General features: G+C 41.6%; 1 protein-coding gene across 1 annotated transcript in view; it reads right to left on the reverse strand.

Annotated features, from left to right (window-relative positions):
* Positions 1-21,737, reverse strand: part of nmbr (neuromedin B receptor) — an 80,069-nt gene that overhangs the window by 50,787 nt on the left and 7,545 nt on the right. The window contains exon 2 of the mRNA XM_031752916.2: positions 478-619. Within this exon, the coding sequence (XP_031608776.1) occupies positions 478-619 (142 nt within the window). The remainder of the gene's footprint in view (positions 1-477; positions 620-21,737) is intronic.

A 21,737-nucleotide genomic window follows, 5' to 3' on the forward strand; every position in this document is an offset into this window, starting at 1 on the left:
ACCCCAGCCACCCAGCCACAGACTTTTCACACTCCTGCCGCCCGGCGGGTGGTTCAGGAGCATTCAGACCCACACTAGCAGACACAGGGATAGTTTCTACTGCTGACATTCTGCACACACCATTACACACTCACTACAACTACTGGACTCTACACACACTGTCACTTTAACCACTTTAGAATCCTCACTGCACAAGTTTTTTGCACAAAATGTAAATACCAAATAACTGTCTTAAATTCTCTTAATATTTTATACTTTAGTATTTTATTAATTGTTGTTGTAGTTGTAGTTGTTGTCTTGTCATTTTCTTCTTAATGTAACTGCACACTTTCTATATGTTCATGTAAAGCTGGGGAGCACGAGCCAAAGAATTTCATTACGGGTAAATGTGGCTACAATGTTTATCTGTATATGACAATAAAACTTGAAACTTATACTAATAGTACTGTTTGCAGGAGTTGATATACTTCATGTTACCTGCATGGAGACGACTTGGGAGAAAATAGCCTCAGGAACAGCCAGCAGGACGGACAGCAGCCAGATAGAAACAGCTTTCAGACACGTCCAGAAGACAGCGCTGGATGTCTGGATGTCCATGGGGTTTACTATGGCCTTATACCTGCAAGGGACGGAGGGAAATGTCAGTAAAATGTTTATGGAATAAAACAGTAAGAAAGAGCATGATAAAACACTTTACATGTAAACTCCCCTCATTCCAACGCTTCAGTAATTGTCTTGATGCATGCCCAAACATCCAGCTAAGGAAATCACACAAAGTTGATTCTGTTCATCTGGACGTAGCATTTTCAGTGCGAGAAACATTTCGTCTCTCATCCAAATGACCTCTTCAGTCACAGGACTGCAGAACACAATATTTTTCAGTAGCTTGTAGATTTATGTTTAGCATCAATAACTTGAAGGATTTGTTTTCTGTGTGGCTTTCAGTCTATCACATCATTGTGGACGAATTCAAGCTCACTTTTCTGCAGCATTACGTTAAAACACACCTAAACGCTCCAGATCAGCAAACTGCAAAAACATTTACAGGTTTAATTATGCTTGTTAATGATCAACTAACCAACTGCATTTACAGGTATTTGCTCCCTCCTTCCAGTAAGGGTTTCTTTGTCTACACAGAGGACTGAAAACGGTTTTCACATAGCTGTATGTCTCAGCCTCTGCACACAGGGTTGAAGAAACATGGAGGTTTGCTTTTGTAGTCACAACAGCTAAAATATTCATACTTTAAGGCTTGTTTGAAGGGTGGAAATGTATTTAAATGACTATAAACATCAACTAAATAATTCAGGGGTTAACTCTGTTTGCTGTGTAGCCGCTGGTTGGAGGAATGAAGTCAAATGTTTAAGTTGGTGTTCATTTTATCCAACTTCCAAAGCACAATGTGAGACATCTGCAGGCATTTTCACTGGCTTCTGGTGTCTGACAGCATTATCTCAATCATAATCACATGCTGCTGGGTCTCTGTTATCGTGTACCTGCTGCAGCTTCATGGCCTTTCCTCTCTGATCAGCTGCCAGGTTTTGCCTCCCTGCCTGTTTCTTGACTTTCTCCTGCCCTTTTGCTCCACTCACTTCTGATTCCTGCCACTCTCACACTGACTGAAGCTCATCCACTCACTTTGCCCCTCGTTCATTTCTACCTGTTTTTAAAAGTTGTTTCAACTTTCTCTGTGCCGCTGTGAGTCATGCATTTGACGACTGCACTGCACGGACAGATCAACATCCCAATGAAACTGTAAGATCATAAAGTGCTCTCACGTTAAGAGAGATGCAGCTCATCTGAACAGTGAAATGAACTCTTATCAGTCTAAGATGCAAATAATATAATTTGATCTACTGTTCACTTCTAAATATTTACAACCCTCAGATAGATGTATAGAGATATAGCTATATATACTTTATTTTTTTAAATTTCATACTTTCTACACATCAGTAATTACCTCTTGAATCTCTTTGATGAGAGCATATTCATCAGAAAGGACTCATGGTGATAATTAAGATTAGCCACTGTAATATTGCTAGACCTCATCTAGTATAATGCTGAGGATGGTCAGGTCTCATATCAGGCACACTTTACAATTACTGACAATCTGTTTTAGCATGCAACACCAAAATCAAGAGTAAAACTGGGTTCCAATAAGGGCAACAAGATTAGACCCATTAGTGCTACAGCGCTTAGACTCAGAGTTACACAAATCATCTATGAATGAAGACAAGTATGAACTCACAGTACTGAGTGAGCAGTGAGCTAAAAAAAAATCCACACAGGAGCTCAAAAGACTGCCAAAATAAAACAGGAAGTGAGGAACTATTACTAACCAGGACAGTGCAGACACATGAAAACACTTAACGTAGGCGAAACAACAGAATAGAGACGCACAAAGAACTAGACACTCAAAGACAAAGAGTACATTACAATCAAAACCAAACACAAGCAACAAACACGTAGGACCATTAACGCCACACCCATTAGAGACAGTTAAAGAAGGTCCGACCAGTTACTAAAGGTCCACGTTTTTCCTCAAGTGCTGAGAATGTCTAACAAGCATGTTCAACAACGAGTGTATTTCTTTCCTTGGTATGTTTAATCAGAGTGTTGTAGCTAAATATGTAATGAAGGCTAAGGAAAAAGGACAATCAACACAATGCATTTTCATTTAAATGTATTTGTGGCGCGGGTGTGGTCTCTGGCCCGCTGCAGAGGAGGGGTGGCACGGTGCGCTCCCGGGGCGGCGCGAAGGCGGGGCTGAACAGGTGTTTGGGACGAGTGACCTATTGTGACTTTTCTTATGTTTCAGTGACAGTCGAGGAAGTGACAGAGCGACTACTGCGTCGGGAGTGTCTGTGTCCCGTGCGTTAAGCCGAAACCACAGTTACAATAAAGAAGTGTGTGTTACCATAACCACGGTGTGTGTGTGTGTGTGTTGGGGTCTGACATCACAGTATTTTAATTCTCTACCCGCTACTTTCATATGTGCATCAGATAAACTGTTGATGAAGCTCCTTGTGTGACATTAAACCTTCCACAAGAAGAGATCACTTAAAGAAAACATGTGCTCAACACAAATCTTGTGACTTTTGTTTTTATGTTTATCAAGGTATTCCAGCTTTTCCACATCAGCAAAGCATTAAAACTTCTTTCATATTCTATTTGAAAATGGTCATAAAACAGCTGGAAACAGAGCTAATGCAAGCACAATGAGGCATACTTCCTCCGTGCGGTGCCTATAAAGAGCCTCCCTCTATTGAAGCAAACAATACTGAAAAAAATTGGTTCATTGCTGAAGGTAAGCAGTACCCCCGACCCTGTTAGTCTTCATTAAACTCATACAAACACAGGTGAAGCACTTTGCAGCAGGTCTGAAGAGTACACCTCCAATGGTGCATTGCTTCCCTGTGCAGTAGAAGCAGTTTAGTCTAACCTGTGGCCGTGAGGAGGAAGTCAAACAGTGGATGCGAGGGACTGAAGGATTCAGCCCTGAAATGACTTTGTATTATTCTGCAAAATGAACAGAATATTAAAAAAAAAAAACTATTTAACTATTTCTATGAAAACACAATTTCAAATCAGACATCAAGGTCCTGCCATTGTGCAAAGGCTACAAATCATTACTGCGTTAACCATTGATCACACTTCATATTTTTGCACTGAATGCAAACATAAATCATTTAATAACCACATCATTTTCTTTTGCTGGCATTAGCGGCTCCAGTCTCTTTGTTACTTAATGAGAAACCACATCATCCATCGGGTGGCAGAGGGGACGCAATACTACTTTGTCACGCTAATCACAATTATTCTTTATGTGTAATTGTGGAGCTGAATTTTAAATTCCTCATTAGGCCAAGCAGATCAGTCATTCAGCTGACAGGGACACAGCAATTTATACCAGTGACCAACAGCCATGCGTTATTTCTCTCTAGCTGGATGAGGATGGCCATTAGTTTTAATTCTATGAGACTGTTGACTTCAGGTGGGAAAAATACAAATAAGCAAAACACATCTACAAAGAAACGAGAAGTGGAAGAAGTTCCACCTTACATCACCACGTTCTGTGGTTTCTCTGCATCAAAGTTAAACTTTTTTGTTTTTAACATGAATTTAACTGCTGATGATTCTATTTTGATAGCCCTTCTTGAAACACAGGTTTGCATCAACTTTGCCACACTGAGTTGGTTTTAATTTTCATCATCATCGGAAATCTGTGGTGTACCCCAAGGTTCAATTTTAGGAATTATTTTGATTTGTCTTGACACTAGTTGTCTTTGGAAATTGATCTAACATCCCATCTCATTCCCTGCTATGCAGAGGACAAAAGGATCATTTTGTTTTAGCTTGTCTCTGGATTATCACCTGCTGAAATAGTGAAAAAAAAATCATGAAATGCTGTCTGAGGCTACAATTTAGAGGTTAAAACCTCTATATCAGACGTCACTTCGATCTGTCCCATTAAGACCACCCTTGTCCACTAGTTTGATAGCATAAAGTTAAATTAATTTTTTTTAATAGTTTCATTTGACCTGAAAGGAGCTGCTCAGTCTTCCTTCCTCCAATTAAAAAACATTAACGATAAGTTGCTTTCACCCACGAAGGTGGAAAGAGTCAGCTTTTATTTTCTTGAGGTTACAATGCTGCAGTTCATGCCACACATTTCCTGTAGGTTTTTAGAAATGATTTTCAGATTCTACTGATAACTTCTAAAGCATGTCTGGCAGCATTAATACAGTACAGTGACTTTAATTAGCTAAAATGAAGGCTAGCAGATAGCTAGCAGCTACAGCTGCACCTGTTAGCTCAAACTTTACACCTTAGCAAAAGTAAAATAAGAGATTTTTGTCATGATACGCTGTGTAGCAGACAGATTTAGGACCCAATACGAAGGACAAACTCAAAGGATAGCTTAATCGCTAGAACTCACAGAAAATACAAAACAAAACTGAGCCAAACATGCGTCTTTGGAGCCAAAAGAAACCCCCCGACAGGAGTGCACCATGTAGAAAAACAAAGACCTTTGGAAAACTGAGGCCTTAAATAGACACATGAGGTAGTTAGAAAGAGAGGACACACTGGGGAAAATGAGACACAGCTGAACAGAATCTAAGTAACAAGACAAGGTGACAAAACAAAACAGAAAGTAACAAAACCTGAGAACAACTACACCCGGGAAAACTCCCATGGACACAGAAAATAAGGGGAAAGCCAAGAAAAACAACAAGACACTAAACCAAATAACCCAAGGCATAATACTAAGTGAAAACAGACATGAACTGAAACTCGAGGACTAAATCATAACCAAGAATCTAGACCTAGGACCCACATAACCAAAAAGATAACTGAGGACAGAGAACAGCAAACTAGAAAAACTGGATCAACGACCCAGGAACCATGACATTTATGAAATAACAGTTTGTATATCAGGATGTAAACATGTTTATTTCAGCTGTAAAACTTGGGAGCCTATCCAGACTGACTCACTTTTGGAGGCAGCAAGTGTCCGTCAATGAACTTCAGTTTTTGGCACTTTTTAGCTTCGTATTTCAGCCACAGAGGTTTATTTTTGGTTATGAAATAAGCATACTGACTTGTGACCATGTTTATGTTCAGTCTGGGGTAATTATTCAGGTGTTCCAGTAAACTGTCACTGTGAAAAGCTAGCATTAGCATAAGGCATGATATTAGTTGGCTATGCTGTGGTTCATCTAGGGTACCATAACCAAATTTAAAATAAACATTCAGATTCAGAAAACATCATTTATTCCACATTGGGCAATTCTGTTTGTCAGTCCACCATTATAATGGATAGATAAATGAAATAGGTAAAAGAAAAAAATAAAATAAATGCACACTTATAAATAATATAGAACATAATATAGAAGTCTAGCATTCAACACGCAATATTCAGTTTGTCAGTGAGCAGCTTGACGTTGTGGTCTCCGAGCAGAACTCCACACATGAACCTATTCATAACCAGATGAATAAAAACAAAGAGCCTCTCTTGACATTTATCAGCTGAATAGAAGAAAGTATGAAAGAATTTGAGAAGTGCTTTGTTTTTCTAAAGGCTGCATGATAGCACTGACCTGAGGGCAATAAAACAAATTCACGTGAAAGAGCGTGCTCAGATCGATGAATGAAACCTTTTACTTTCTCCCAAAGTGAGCTGAGATCTTTGATCTTGGAACAGAGTTTCACAATGCTATTGAGACTGTTCCTGTCCTTCACAGAAAGCCCACTGAACCAGCACATGAAAGAAAATGTTAAAAGACTTTCTGTAAAATAATAAAGAAATGACACAAGATATTTTTAGAAATGGTAAGAAATAGTGTGCAACAAGTAAATTCTTTGTTTTCCTCGTTTAACCACTGACTTTGTCTGCATCAGATTTAAGCTGATATTTATTTCCGAGTATCCCCAATTTGGACTTTTTCGCCGTGTATGATACCAGCTTTTGGCGTACTGCTGTCATTCTGGAAATCATCAATTATTTTCTTAGTCTTCGTCACATTAAGGTCAACAAAGTTTTCATTACACCACCTGGGCAGTGCAGGCAGAGCGCCACTATGACCTCACAGTGAACCCTGAAGAGGAGACAGCAGGGCAGGGTCATCAGAAAATGGTAAAGAAGTTTGTAGCTGTCCTTGTAGATCAGGGGTGGGAAACTCCAGGCCTCAAGAGCCGGCGTCCTGCAGGTTTTTAAACAACACTCTGGGTCAACACTCCTGAATCAAAATATTAGTTCATTACCAGGCCTCTGGAGAACTTCAAGGCATGTGGAGGAGGTCATTTTGCCATTTAAATCAGCTGTGTTGGATCAAGGACACATCTAAAACCTGCAGGACACCGGCCCTTGAGGCCTGGAGTTCCCCACCCCTGGTGTAGACAGTAGAAGCAGAGGAGAAGGAACACAGGCACAGTTACAGAAACCTGCAGAATGCTATCAGTTAAAAAGTGTAATATATTCTGATCCACGGGGGCTTCGTCTGCAAATAAAAATGCTCATGTGAGATTTTGGTTTTCCAAGATGCTTATGTGCTCTGTCTAGAATGACAAACAAACTGCAGTGGATCTAATCTGGCATCAATCAAGAACAACCTCATCTTTTAAGATTATGACTCATTCGAGGTGTGAGAGGCTCCCTCAGCCTGGAAACATTATTTAAGAAGTCAGATGTTTTAAAAATGAGGAAAAAAGAAATTAAATGCATTTGTCAGGTCAGCATCATCCACAGCATGTTAAGAAATGGGTTCCCTTGTTTTACAAGAGCGCTGGTTTATGGATGCCATTCATTTTATCCCCGGCCAAGCTGCTCTGCGGTCACTGCTAAAGTATCATTTTTCAGTTTTATTTCGATACAGATTTTTGGCCTTCCTGGTTTCATTCCTCTCTTCTCTGAAGACAGGAGCAGGAGTATGAAAGAAAACATTTTGGCTCCTTTCTGCAGTTAAAATCTGTCCAGGGGAGAGAAAAAAACCCTCTCCTGCTTCTGTACATAATCATCTCTACAAAGATGTTGCACTGAAGTCTCTGTCCTGCTGTTGCTTGTGTTAAACTGTCAGAATGTTAATAAAAAGCAGACTGTTTCCAGAGCTGGTGTCACTGTGAGCATGTCACAGATTTGCGTTGTGACTCGGTACAGTTTCATATTCGGGACTCAAACCTGGTCTCTCTACCCTGCTGTACATTCAGTGACTGACAGACAGGCTCAGGGGGGAGTTTGGACTGGTCTGCACAAAGATTCATTCATGGACCTCACACTCACCCATAAATCTTACATCATATCACTGTAGCGCACTTCATGTTTTATTAATGCAATCATTTATTTATTATTTATGTCATATAGGAGCTCAGAGTTTAAAGCCGTGTCCCCGGGCTGAATAAGCTGGATGGAAAAATGGATATAAAGTACAAGATGATGCAGATGTATTTAGGATGGTTAAAATGGGGGTGAACAGATGTAACCCAGACAGAAAAAGTAGTTTTAGTGTGAGAAGAAGTGAGAGAATCATCTTCTGCTCTCAGGGTAGTTCGTGACACAGCTGTAGATGTAGATCAGACACAAGTTGCTCTTTTTTGAAAGTCTTAATTTGGGTGTCCAGGTACAACATTTTCAGCCCATATATGCAGACGCCAAGGTAAAGAGGTAAATAGTTGCAAATGCAGCGTGTGCTCTGTTGGTGTGGCCAAAAAATGTTAGGATGTGAAATCGAATCTAAAATCTTTATTTCTTGTCTCAGGGCAAGTTTGACATCCAACATGAAATCACAAAGTATTCGGTGCCAGAAATCAGCGTGAGACTCATCTGGAAGCTTTCTGGGCATGTCAGATTGTCGATGTGAGATCAGCCAAAATTAAATCATGTTTGGTTTTTAATTTCCATTCGAGAGTCTCCTCCCACTCGTTTTCAAAAGTCTTCATGTGTGACGATCTTTGTATTTTGTTCTTTATTCTGCTTTTCAGGATTAGTTTCCGTTTAGTTTTTTTCCATTTCTGTTTTCAAGAGTAAGACCTCATGTTTCTTGAATAATTACCTTTTTATTATTTGAGTAATGTCAGCTCTTGTTTTGTCCTCGGTTGTTATTCCAGCATTCCCGTGACTCTCTGTGTATTGTGTCTGATTTTCTTGTCCTTGTTAAGTTTGGTCCTCTTATTTCCTGGTTTACTTTGTCAGTTTCTCCCTTGCCCTGTCTTGATTTTTACTTTCTAGCTATTCATTTCCTTGATTGTGTTCAGTTGCCCCTTGTTTCCCTGCTGTTTCCACCTCCCCTGATTAGCCCTCAGTGTGTCTAGTCCTGTCTCTTCTTGTTCTTTGTCAGAGCATCTGTTTACCTGCCTTCATGTGCGGCCTGGTTAGTCACTGAAATTCTAGATTCTTTCTTGTTGCTTGACTTTCCATCAACTTAATAAAAGGTCAATTTTTTGTTACTTTCTGCTTGACTTTTAGAGTCCTGAGTTTGGGTCCTCAACCTGCAATTCACAACATCATCACACCAGGACAGACGCTTTTCTAAAGTCTGGCTTTTATCCAGTGACTGCGAACAACAGAAACTGTCATCACGGGTCACCTGCAGCAAAGTGCAATGCAGCTAAAGACGATTCTCAGAGTTTCTGCTGGCGTTATTTTTCAGTTTCATGCAGAGGAGGATATGATAGTTTCACCTGAGTCTCACAAGGATACTGTGACTCAAAGAGATGTGAAGATCTATGGATATATCCATGCTGATACTAAAAGATAATTACCAGACAGAAGAGTGGCTTCATTATCAGTGCACAGTTTTAACTTAGTTTATTTGTTTCATTTCCTCTCCCTAATAATAACACATCCCACCAAAAGTGCCTTGCTTCTGCAGATTTAGTTTGTTGGGATCAGATCACTCTAATTAAAAATAAGTATATTTAGTGCCTGGACTACATATTTTTCTAGGTTATCCTCTGACAGGCCTCATCGTCCATAAAACCAAGAAAACAGAGCTTTCAGTGGTAAATCATCTTTTCCTAAACCTTTAAAGAAGAATTGACTGCTGCATGCTCAATCATTCAAGAAAAGAAATCCCATCGACGTCTAAAATGTCCCAGAACAAAACACCAATAAAGCAACTGTAGTGAGAACTGCAGAAAGTTTGTTAACTTACTGAAACTTTTTGAAACAAACTTTATGAAAAATCTCCAGACAGCAGTTACGTGTCCCTCAAACACAGACCAAAACACCACAATGTAATTTCCAGAAAGACAGGTTGTAGAAGATAAAAACAAACTGAGTGGGAACCTTCAGCATTTATCTCAGTTGTTTATACAGAACAAGCCTGAAGAGACTCTCACGCTACCAGCGACCTTCTGCTTCTGAAACCCTTCATTCATCACACCTGCTGGATTCATACCTGCTTCAGGCTATTCTAAACTTTAATCTATTCACAGAGATTGACATAAAGCTTCACATTCATTCATGTCAGGAAGCTGTTGCTGCTAAGAGCAGTGTGGTGGTGCAGTGGCAGGGTGAATGAGGAGAAGATCCAGCAGGTTTTCAGGGCTTTAGTGTCATTTTTCAAGTTGAGAAATGACTTGAGAGGCACTCAGTGCATCACACTGTGAAGCCAACAGATTTTCAACAAGTCTGTCCAGCAGCCTGATTTTCTCTTGCTGTCTGACTGTTACTTGGCTCATTTCTACCTTCCCTCCACAGATGGATTCTGTAACAGCTAAACATCGCCACGGTTGTGTGTGGATACTGTATTTTAGCATATTCACAACTAATAGAGGAGATGGCACATGCAAAGCAAAATGTTGACAAGCTAATCTTGTCAAGTTTTTATTTGTTGCCACCACATAGGCTGAACATCCCGTTGCACCTCTCAGGCCAGAGTGGACTTGGAGAGAGAAAAAGTCTTTGGCGAGATTAAACCAAGATGAACTCACACCAGAATGATGGGACTGCTGATAGAAGCAGGAGAAAGGTTATATTTAAGATATCTGGCCAATCAAAATCATCTGACTTTGGACTGCAGCATTTTAGATAAGAGTAGTCATGTGACCTTTTTTTCCTCTTTTATAAAGCTGTCTGTCACCAAACATCATTAACCAGAGAAAGCACTCCAGTTCTAGAGTTTTACCTTTTCCCCTATCACTCATACAGTTAAGACTTTTTTTTTTAGGGGCGATCGTGGCTCAAGAGTTGGCAGTTCGTCTTGTAATCTGAAGATTCCCGGTTTGAGCCCCGGCTCGGACAGTCTCAGTTGTTGTGTCCTTGGGCAAGACACTTCACCCGTTGCCTACTGGTGGTGGTCAGAGGGCCCGGTGGCGCCAGTGTCCGGCAGCCTCGCCTATGTCAGTGCACCCCAAGGCAGTTGTGGCTACAATGTAGCTTGCCATCACGAATGGGTGAATGACTGAATGTAGTGTAAAACGCTTTACAAATACAGGCCATTTACCATTTTAGAACAGATTCAGTAACAGGGCACATTAAAATAAACCTGTTATGAATATATGAAAGGAAAAAATGTAGGAAATAAACACTGACAAGCTCTCAAAAAATTTTTAAGAATTGACTAAAAAATATATATTTAAAAAATTCTCTTAGAAATTAGGTAAATTTAGAAGAGAACCTAAAAATTATTTAAATTAAATTCAGAATAAAAAATGTTAGTCATTTTTAAAGTCAGTTAAAAACCAAGATGTTGTACTTCTAGTTCAGCTTTTGAACAGATGGCTCCACATTTTCTTCAAGCACTTCGTTATGATGGAGAATTCAAAGCTCAGTCCCTCAGGGAGCAAAGCAGCCTGAAACCAGAACATTTCCACCACTGCAGGTGCATCGAGGTTCCTGCATGAATAGATTCTCTGCTGTGAGGCTGAGGTTTTCTGACAGAAAAAACACAAAATACCCCCTAACAGCTTGAAAAGACTGTGAATGGTGGCCTGTCTTTGAGTTAGCCCTTTGACAGACTGATGACCTGTCCAGGGTGTAACCCGCCTCTTGCCCTATGGCAGCTGGGGTTGTATCCAATCCTTCCACGACCCTGAATGAGACAAGTGGAAGAAAAGGAACTCAACAACTTCTAAAGGTAACGATGGATAACTAACTGTTGGTCTCACTTGGGCCCAAAGGCTTGACTCCTGGGTGAAAGTGCTTTGTTTGACATCCATCTACTGAATACATACACTTCAACTACTGTTTCTCCCACTGTGTGATGAGCTACGTCTGTACTTTCCCAACTTCTTTTTCCCTCTGGATGCATGCTGTGACATCACATACCTGTGATTAGAATTGCAATTCTGAAGCTGGAGTTAAAGTAAAAAGGGGTCAGCTGCCAAACATGTCTACTATTACTGCAACCAAACACATGATTCATCTGTCCAGAGGTCATTATTCACAATTAAGATTATGGACATGCAAGACTGGAAAATTATACATAATCACAAAATTACATGTAAATGACATAATGCTATATACGACACAATTTCAGATTTCTCTTAGGTTAATATTGGTGATAATCACGCTGAAACAATGACAACTGCTCCTTTCATCTGTGGCAGTCGTGTCACAAACATTCAACAAAAAAGCAGCTCCACTGCGATTTGTTTCTCAGAAGCCCCTCAGAAGTTTATCTCAAAGCCACAGGACACCAGCACATTTAATCTCACCTTCAGATTCCTAATTAAACAACACTGAGCAATAAACCAGTCCCACTCTGCGCCCTCTCAAAGTGCAGACATATGATAAAACTGCTTTTCTTCAAGTCATGCCCCCCAAAAATAATTTAGTCTCTTAACTAAAAGCTTTGAGGGTCATGAGTAGATTTTAGAGGAAATATTTGGCTTTGAATATAACCGATACACACAGCTCCAGACTTTGAAGACTTGACAGTTTCCCTTAAAGTTCAAGTTTTAAAAATAGATCCTTTCTCAGCAGGATGAGCACACCTTCTGTCTGCAGCATGATGGACTTAAAATGAACACTTCCAGGCCTGAATGACTCTAAAAACACAATTATGGTGGGCTCTAAGCGCCAAGCTTCAACTTTTGAAATCATTCTCTTTGTTCTCGCATGACTTCATCTGCTGACCGCCGAGGACCATAAACATCACCTGAAGCTCTTCTGTGTCTCTGCAGCAGATACACGGTTCTTTGTTCCATTAACAGTTCTTATCAGCTTGACATCCATACATGGCCTTTACATGGCCCCTCCCACCAAAACACGAGTTACTACAGCAACTACACCAAGAACATCCACAAGTTATGTTTTTTTTTAAGAAAGACTTTGTTATGAAGCTATAATTGCATCCCAGAATACCTCCAACACTCTCAGCGTGTGAAGGAGGCAATTTCCTGGACTTTGCCGCCCCGCTGATAAAACCACAATGCTGGTCAGTCATGAGTCATTCTGCGGACGCAGACACTGACCAGCTGTTGTGTGAATTTGTCCTCTCACAACAGTAAATCATCCTCTTCAGACACATTTACACAACTGGAAATGCTTGTTCAGTTTAGTGCGGCGAGTCCTGGCTTCAGTGACCTGGCTTCTGTAAGAGCAGTCTGCAGTTCGGGCTTTGTGGTTTGAGGTGCTGTGAAGAACCAAAGCTAAAGAAAAGGTGCTTTCACTGACACCGAAATAAAACTGTCAATAGTTCTACAGTCAATAGAGGAAGACTGAAGACGTGGACTGGAAAATAAATAAATCGTTGTTTTGACTCGGGCAGCCTCAGAGACAAGGGGGAAAAGGGTAAAGGGCCTTTGAGAGAGGCGAAGAAAGCAACGCCTTAAAATATGTCTGTGAAGGTTCTCAGTCATCCAGGTCATCGTAGTCAAAGGAGTTTGCAAAGAAAAGCATCTGGACTTCTTTAAGTTGCTTGAAGACGTTTCACCTCTCATCCGAGAAGCTTCTTCAGTTCTAAGGTCAAATGGCCGAGAGTCCCAGATTTAAACCCAGTGGGAGTATCCCCCCAAGGAGGGACAAAGGACCCCCTGGTGATCCTCTAATGACATGCGCCAAGGTGTGAAAGTGGGTGTGGGACCTAGTCAGCCAGGGTTTCGGGTGAGCTCATTGTGAAACCTGGCCCCACCCTATCATGTGATTTCCTGAGGTCAGATGGCCCAGGATGTGAGTGGGCGTTAAGGCGTCTGGGAGGGAACTCAAAACTGGATTATAGATGGCAGACAGTTGGTGTCGTAAACCACCGCCTCTGTTCAAAGATGGTCGCTCACAGTGGACATAGATGGCCTCTTTCACTCCTCTTTCAAACCATCTGTCCTCTCTGTCCAATATGTGAACATTGGCATCCTCGAAAGAGGTGCCCTTTATCTTAAGATGGAGGGTGGACTGCTGAGTCTTATCCGTGGAGGTGGCTCTTCTATGTTGTGCCATGCGCTTGTGAAGTGGCTGTTTGGTCTCTCCAATGTAGAGGTCTGGGCATTCCTCACTGCACTGTACAGCATACACCACGTTGTTCAGTCTGTGTTTTGGAGTTTTGTCTTTCAGGTGAACCAGTTTGTGTCTGAGTGTGTTGCTGGGTCTGAAGTACACTGGGATGTCATGCTTGGAGAAAACTCTCCTGAGTTTCTCTGATACACCGGCTACATAGGGGATGACAACGTTGTTGCGTCTGTCTTTCTTATCCTCCCTCGCTGGTGTCTGATCTTCTTTTCTGTGCCTTTTTGCTGACTTTATGAATGCCCAGTTAGGATAACCACATGTTTTCAGTGCTTCCTTTACATGTGTGTGTTCCTTCTTTTTCCCTTCAGGCTTAGAGGGAACATGTTCTGCCCGGTGGTGTAGGGTCCTAATTACTCCAAGTTTGTGTTCCAGAGGGTGATGGGAGTCAAAGAGGAGATACTGGTCCGTGTGTGTGGGCTTCCGGTAAACTTCAATGTTGAGGTTGCCATTCTCTTCAACGTGCACAGCGCAGTCCAGGAAAGGCAAACAGTTGTCCTTAGTGTCTTCCCTGGTGAACTTGATGTTTTTATCCACTGCGTTAGTGTGACTTGGGGTTAGTATCTTGCCCAAGGATATACGGCACGCAGACTCAAGCAGCCAGGGATCGAATCACCAACCTTCTGATTAGTAGGTGATCTGCTCTGCCTCCTGGTGGCAGGTTAAAAATAAAATGTCGGACTTTCATTCGTGCGCCTCTGGATGGACAAAGCAGAAGAGATGGATAAGGATAAGCTTTATTTGTCGGTTGCAGTTGCCTGCAACTGAGATGACAGACCTAGTCGACCATACATACAATATACAAACTTTACATTGGGGAGAGAGGTCAGGCTAAGTAGCAAAAAAAGGATAGACAATGAAATATGTAACACATTTAATACAACAATTCAGGAGAGAAAAAAAGATTTCTGCTCATTTTACATTTTAAATTTAATTTTTGTTTTGGGGGGGATGGGGGTATTTTTTGGTGAAATGGCTGGAGGAAAAAGATTTCTCTTGAAATTCAGGACAAGGTTAAAGAAAGTGTTGAGGGTGAGAGCTGAAGATCACTTTAATCACTTCTTAAATACTCCACTTCTTCAGCAGCAATTCGCTCTCCTAACACCTTTTACCCTTCAGAATAATCACGTCACAAATCATATCAGCAGATTTTCTCAGACTTTCTTCTTTTTGTTTTTTAATTCCACTTCTCAGGACTCCTGCAGTCAGTGCTTTGGTGGCAGGCGGCTGAAAGAAAAATCAATTCCACAAACAAAGGGTGAAAGAAATACTTTCTTCCTCTTCAGCTTAGCTTTGATTTCTTTCCCTGCCAATCCTTGATCACACAAACCCATCCTCCTGGGCTGCAGGGGCTGCTCTCTGTTATCAAGAGGCTAGGACATTTGATTCTTGACTTCTGCACTCACTGCTCCTTATTTTCAGCTCAGAGTCGCGCGCTCACCAAGAAACTCAGACCATCATTTTCAGTCTACACACAAAAACGAAAGCTTGTTTATAGGTGGCGCCTTTATGTAAGGGCATCACAGCATCTAATAAATGATTCTCTGGTGTTTGCAAACCAAAATCGAATCCAGAATTCCTCCTGGAATCAAACTAGAGAACTGCCCCGTGGTTAGTTTTCAAGCAGCTTTCTTAATATTTTCATAGATAAGTTTTTTCTGATGCTGTAATTATTACTGCATCATTACTGGAGCCAAACCTCATGACACAGTCCTCATTTGCCCCTCAGTGCTGAATCACGCTGATGTTGTTACACATTAATTAGTCCCATCATGGTTTAAGTACTGAGTTTAAATTACAGGACAATCTGGCAATCTAATGATACACCATCGACACAGCTGAGACCACCAAAGAGAGACTGCAAAGGCCTGCTGGGAATTCCCAGAGGGAATGGGAGGAAACGGTGCCCTAGTCCCCCATCCACCCCTCCCCAGCCCCCCCATGTTCACTGTTTAAAAAGGAGCGGGGTAGTTTTTACCATTACATTCAGCATTGGATTCACCGGCTATGGGAGTTTATTGTTTCCGCTCACAGATGGATTTCCTCTGAGGTTCAGCTTCTTATATGAAACTTCATAAATGCATGAAATCCAGCTACCTGTGTGCATTTGAAAACACGGCTAAACATCAAGTCTAATATTCTGTCATGTCTGTCCTGCTGAAGGTCAGCGATCTCTCCATTTTTTACATGGGTCAAACCTGAAAAAAACTTTTTTTTCATTCACAGATCACAGAGGACGGTAACTGTCGGTTTGGACCTTTCTAGTTCCAGTGTTATGGAATTTGCTCATGTGCTTGTACCACAACAAAACCACTAATACATGACAAATAATGAGGAGGCTGACCTGCCAGGTGAACACCTGTGAACTGTTATGCATGCACACTCTGCATTTCCAACTGACACATGGTATAGTTTCCCCAAAATCCACCGCAGAACTTCACATTTATGTGCTAAAGGGGGGAGAAAAAAAAACTGAGAGCTCTGTAAACCAGTCAGAGGTCAAAGACGTTCCTGCAGGAGTAAATGGACGGGTTGAGTTGGATGTACACAGAGCTCTGTGGATGGCTGCTCGGTGAAGCCTTGACATTTCTTCTTCATCAATGCTAAATAAAAGGTTGCCCAATGATGAGGACCTAAAGCCAGCAAAGGTTTCTGCCTCTGAGTGTTGGCAACAGACAGGCTGAAGGAAATGAGGCAGAAAGAAAAGCCAGCTAGTTTTTAATTTGTTCTCACATACTGCAATATTCAGAGCTTTACAGCCTCTGACCAGCTCACTGCTGAAGGGTTTGGCCCCCCGGCAGCGATCGCCTCATAGGTTTGAGGATTGAACGGGGTACTTCTGTGCATCATCTTGACGGGAAACGATCAAGGCTCCAGTAGCCACTCCAATCACCATGCTAATTATGCATTAGGCTTGTTATCCTCTTCAAGGACCTTCAGGCAAGTTAGGGGCCGTTATGAGCTCGTTAGTGGCCTTTAGTCTTGTTAGGGGCTCATTAGAGGCCATCAGGGTCAGACACACAGCTGGATTGCTGCTCGCAGCTGTGCAATCAGGAAATGAGTTTCCAGTTACCATGCTGATATCATAGTGTTTCAGGGGGGACGACGATGGTGTCTGCTGGTAAATAAACGGGAACAGGAGACCCTACAGGGCTTCTGATTACAGCAGCTTCCTTTCACATCATCGAAGGAAATTATTTATTCATTTAGTCCGAGTCACCTTCAGTTGTTTCAGCAGTTTTTTAAAGAGAATATCAAAAACAGAGTAATCTCTGGCCAGTGAGATGATCACCACATTCTCCAAAACTAAACTAAACCATTTTTGTACCCACGCTTTTTATGAAATTATTAATCACATCAGAAAACACCCACACTGCATGACAACCATTTCTAGGACCTAAAATTTTCATAGATTTCATATAAAATCTGCCATCTGCTTCACTCTGTCCCTATAGGCAAATTCTACACAAATGGACCTCACAGAGCTTATTATTGGGCACATGGACAGATGGATATGGATGGACGCATGGATGGATGGATGGATGGATTATTATTGGACCACATTATTTACGCCATTACTTTTAGATTTAAAGTGCAGTAACTGGAGTCTGTGTATAGCCAAATTATAGATTTTACTTATTTTATCAACGTTATTGCTTGTCAAAGAAACTGTGACAAGTTCTGTTCTTTATGTAGACATTGTTCTGGGTTTGGACCTTCCTGAGGAGAGACAAAGCTTGGTGTGAGTAGAAAACTACAACACAGATCCTGATCCATCTTCAAGTGCATAAATGAACAATAATAAAAAATGAATAATGCACCCAACTTTACACCTTTTTGTAAAAGGTTCACTTATGTCCCATTACATCGAGGTTACAGACTGATGAAAAGTCACAACAGTGGTCACAAGTAGTCCCTCTAAAGTGTACAATGGTGGTGTGATAGATGGTACAATCCCATAAACCATAGTAGGATGAAGGTACAATCACACAGGCGTTATAGTTTCTGCATCTTTGGGTCTGCTGAGGTCCTCATCAAACAACGAGTGCGAGGCTCTGAGTGGATGTCCACGTGCCTACCAGTTTTTTGCAGCTGCACAGACTCGTCCAGAGAGACCAGCTCTGCCCCTCAGGTGAACTGTCTGCATCTACAACAGAGTATAATTACCATTCAGTGCCTCAGTCATGAAGGCCTTCAGAAAGTCTGATGACTCCTGGAAACCTCTGGTCTCTGGGGAAAAGTATTTGTTCCCAACTGGTTGGCGAAGGGCTACTGGAAGCTGCTGGCTGTTCAGTGAAATCACTCATAAAAAAGGTGCTGTACCCGAGGCCTCCTTGTGACTGCTTGATCGCTAACAGATGGTTGTGATTGCTCATATTTTGCCAATTTTTCTGCACTCACTCACTATTTATTGTCTAAAATGTGCAACGCAAACGAAACACATTTCAAAAGGTGCAATTTTTACTTTTATTTTGAAGGCATTTCCTGTTTTCACCACACTACTGACTGCGCTGTAGTTTGAGAGTGATGCAGACAAGATGGTGTATTCTATGCAAACTACTGGCAGTTATAGCAACCTGTTAGGGACAACAGCAGTCACAAGGAGGCTTCCAGTGTAGCAGTGCATGCCTCTTTGCAACCAGTTTCATACAACGACTGCCAGATAGTCAGGCAAACACACGTCTTTCCATTACAGTCGATGGTTGGTCACCGACAGGTCTCCTTGCCTGTGTGACTGAGGCCTGTGGTACTCAATGAACAGTGCAACAAGATCTCAGTCTTCCTTGACTCATGCATGTTTGGTCTCCTGCACGCTTCTGTAGACGTCTGTAGATATCCTGCAGATATCGGAAACACCCTTTTCTGTGTGTATAGCTTCAGGTACCTTTGGGAAAGCATGAGCACAGCTTCAGAAACATTTACCAAAGTTTACACAGAAAAAAACTGAGGCTGAAACGAGGTGTTGGAAATCCTTTTCTTTCCTTTTGATTATTAATGTTGGATGGATCCACAAAACATGCAAACACCAAAGTCAACAGACAAACAGAGAGTGAAGACAGACCTCCTTCGACAGCCTGATGCTGCATTAATGTACATCTGCTGCTGTTTCCTTTCTTCTTCTGAGTTTGCATGCAAAGGTCAAACCCCGGATTTAAAGTGGATTCCACCTGCATTACCATTCTGCAGACTTGATCTGGTCCCATGCATTTCACATAAAGTACTGACCTTTACCTTGACTGTACAAGACAAACACACAGAGACACGCATGCACTCGAGATCCATGACCTTCAATCAGAGCAGAAGTATCTCTGTTTGTGCTTCAGTTTCTGCTGTTGGCTTGGGTCTTTAAAAGCATCGCATATGCACAGACAGCGTGATCAGACCAAATACATAGCAGTAAAAACACAGGTTACTGAAACTGCAAGTCAGAGCTCATGACGCTGATGAAGTGCACAGAAATATTTTCCTAGATTTTCCTGAGACTAGTTTACCATTAAAGCTTTTTAAATGACATTAGGTCGTGTGCAAAAATGGCTCCTGTTAGCTCTGTGGAACTGGAATGAGGTGCATCATGCTAACATGCCAGTAGGTTGTCATCAAGGGTGATTATGATGCCGTTGTGTCCTTGGTCTCATTCCACGCTCAGTGAACCATTGGCGGTGGAGTCTTGACGCACAATGCTGGCCTCCAAGACACAAAAAGTCCTGCTTCAGAGTCCCGCAAAGGTTGGGTTACAGGGTTGGGGGGCGTCAGGGTGAACCAGAAGACTCTGGCTCACCTCCTGCAGTTTGTTTTCTTCCTCCTATGTTTCTCTTTTCATTTCATCCACTGGTTATGTTTGGGAGAACATGGTGATTTGATTTAAATTATTCAACGCCACCCTGCATGTTTAAGTGTCAGACCAATCGCAGCATATGCATAAACCTAAGATCCTGAAAATGCCACTGCAAAGATCAGTCATGCTTGGTTAAAGTGGCACTAGCTGTCTGTGAATGAGGAGGGCCTGAATGTGCTTACTGTCGACCTCTGCGGCCTTTTGTGTATCTAAATCTATCATTTGTTAAGTGGCAGTAAATCAGCCAAGGCTGATAGAAAAAGTTCTAACGGTGATGCTAGACCAAAAGCAAGATATCACCAAACTCTGTGCAGAGAGACGGACAGACAGAACTCTGACACCGCCTCACGGCTTTGAATGAAATTTTTTAATGTCTCAGAGTAAATTTTGGACACTGCAAAGCAAAGAAAGTGGTGAAAAATAAAAGTGCTGTGCAGAATATTAGGATGCTGATGTAAAACTAACAATCTGTCCTGAGCTCACAGTGAATAATTAAACCAGAATAAGTTGTAAGTAGCAGCATGTTTGAGCTGAAAGTTGACTTCATTCATCTGTTCAAGTGGCAATTTATGATCCCAGTTTGGACTGATGGCCACTTGTAAAGCAAACGCTGTCGTTTCCCTCTGTTCACTTTCACTTTCTCTCTGACTCACTCTGCGCTCAGCACTGCCTTCATCTCATCAAGTGAAATGTCAGCTGGATTAAAAAGAATCCACTTTCTCACATACAGATGGCCTCATGTTCAGACTTCTGCGTGACCCCTCCAACATGGCTCGCAGACTGTGAAGTATGACACAGCATCATACGTTTCCCACACTTTCCATTAACGTTTAACCACCAAGCACATGATAGATTCATAACCTGTTTAACATACCCCAAAACCAAACGAAGGATATCCCAGTCCAGCAGGTGTGACACCCTGACTCAAACCTGTCACCCAGAAAAACGTCCGAGCTTGATGCAGATGACCATTTTCTAAAGATGTAAGAAACACAAAGTGCATCAAAGTATATGAAAAAGTGTGCACGTTTGGTCATCTTTAGTGCTACAGCACATAGTGAGATTTTAGACAGAGGTATGGGTCATAAAATAATTATTTCATAAGAGCCACTGCTGTGTCACAGTATATGTAGCAGGTTATCATATTAGTCAGAGCACTCTGTCACTCCCAGCTCATCATTTTTTACTGTGTCACATCCAATCAAAATCTTTCCTAAAACCAAACAACAGGGTTTTGGTGCCTAAAATTAAAGTGAGGTCCAACAGTGAGAGTCTACAGCCGTCTGTGAGACATGGTGGAGGCTCTGTCATGGTTTCAGCTGCATGTCAGTCAGTGGTATTGGAGCTCTTTGATAAACTGATGAATCATGAACACATGAAAAGTACCATCAGATTTGAATCCACCATGCAGTAACATGTGAAAACAGTCTGATTGGTTGTATTTCCATGTTTTAATAATCGCTCCACCTGTTTCTGTTTTCCTCGCAAAATATAAAGAAATCATGGTGGTTCAAGACTTTTGCACAGTACTGTACCGCCCAAAATGGACTTGAAAGGTCTGTAAAATGAGCCCCTTGGCGAGGTGCAGGTGATTAAAAAGGTGATACGTGTGAATGAGAATAGACAAACTCTCACAGGTCCCAAATGAAACAACAAGTACGAGTTTGTCCACTAGACGAACTCTGATTAGCAGAGTGATGACCACTGCAATGATGAACATCATTTAAGATCAAAAGCCTTTTATCAGTCTGCCAGTTCTCAGACAACTGGAAATGTGGGTTTACTGGATTTTAGAGGAGTTCACATGGCAAGCTCTACAGAGCGAGATCCTGCTTGTTGTATCGATCTAAGACAACATTTTAACTTTATTCGCACTTATCTGAAAATCCAAGCTTCTCTCATACCCATCCGCAGTCCAGCACATACACTTTATTGGATGTTACGCTGCTTTATGTGGTT

This window comes from Oreochromis aureus, linkage group 15 (assembly GCF_013358895.1).
Source record: "Oreochromis aureus strain Israel breed Guangdong linkage group 15, ZZ_aureus, whole genome shotgun sequence".
NCBI lineage: Eukaryota > Metazoa > Chordata > Actinopteri > Cichliformes > Cichlidae > Oreochromis > Oreochromis aureus.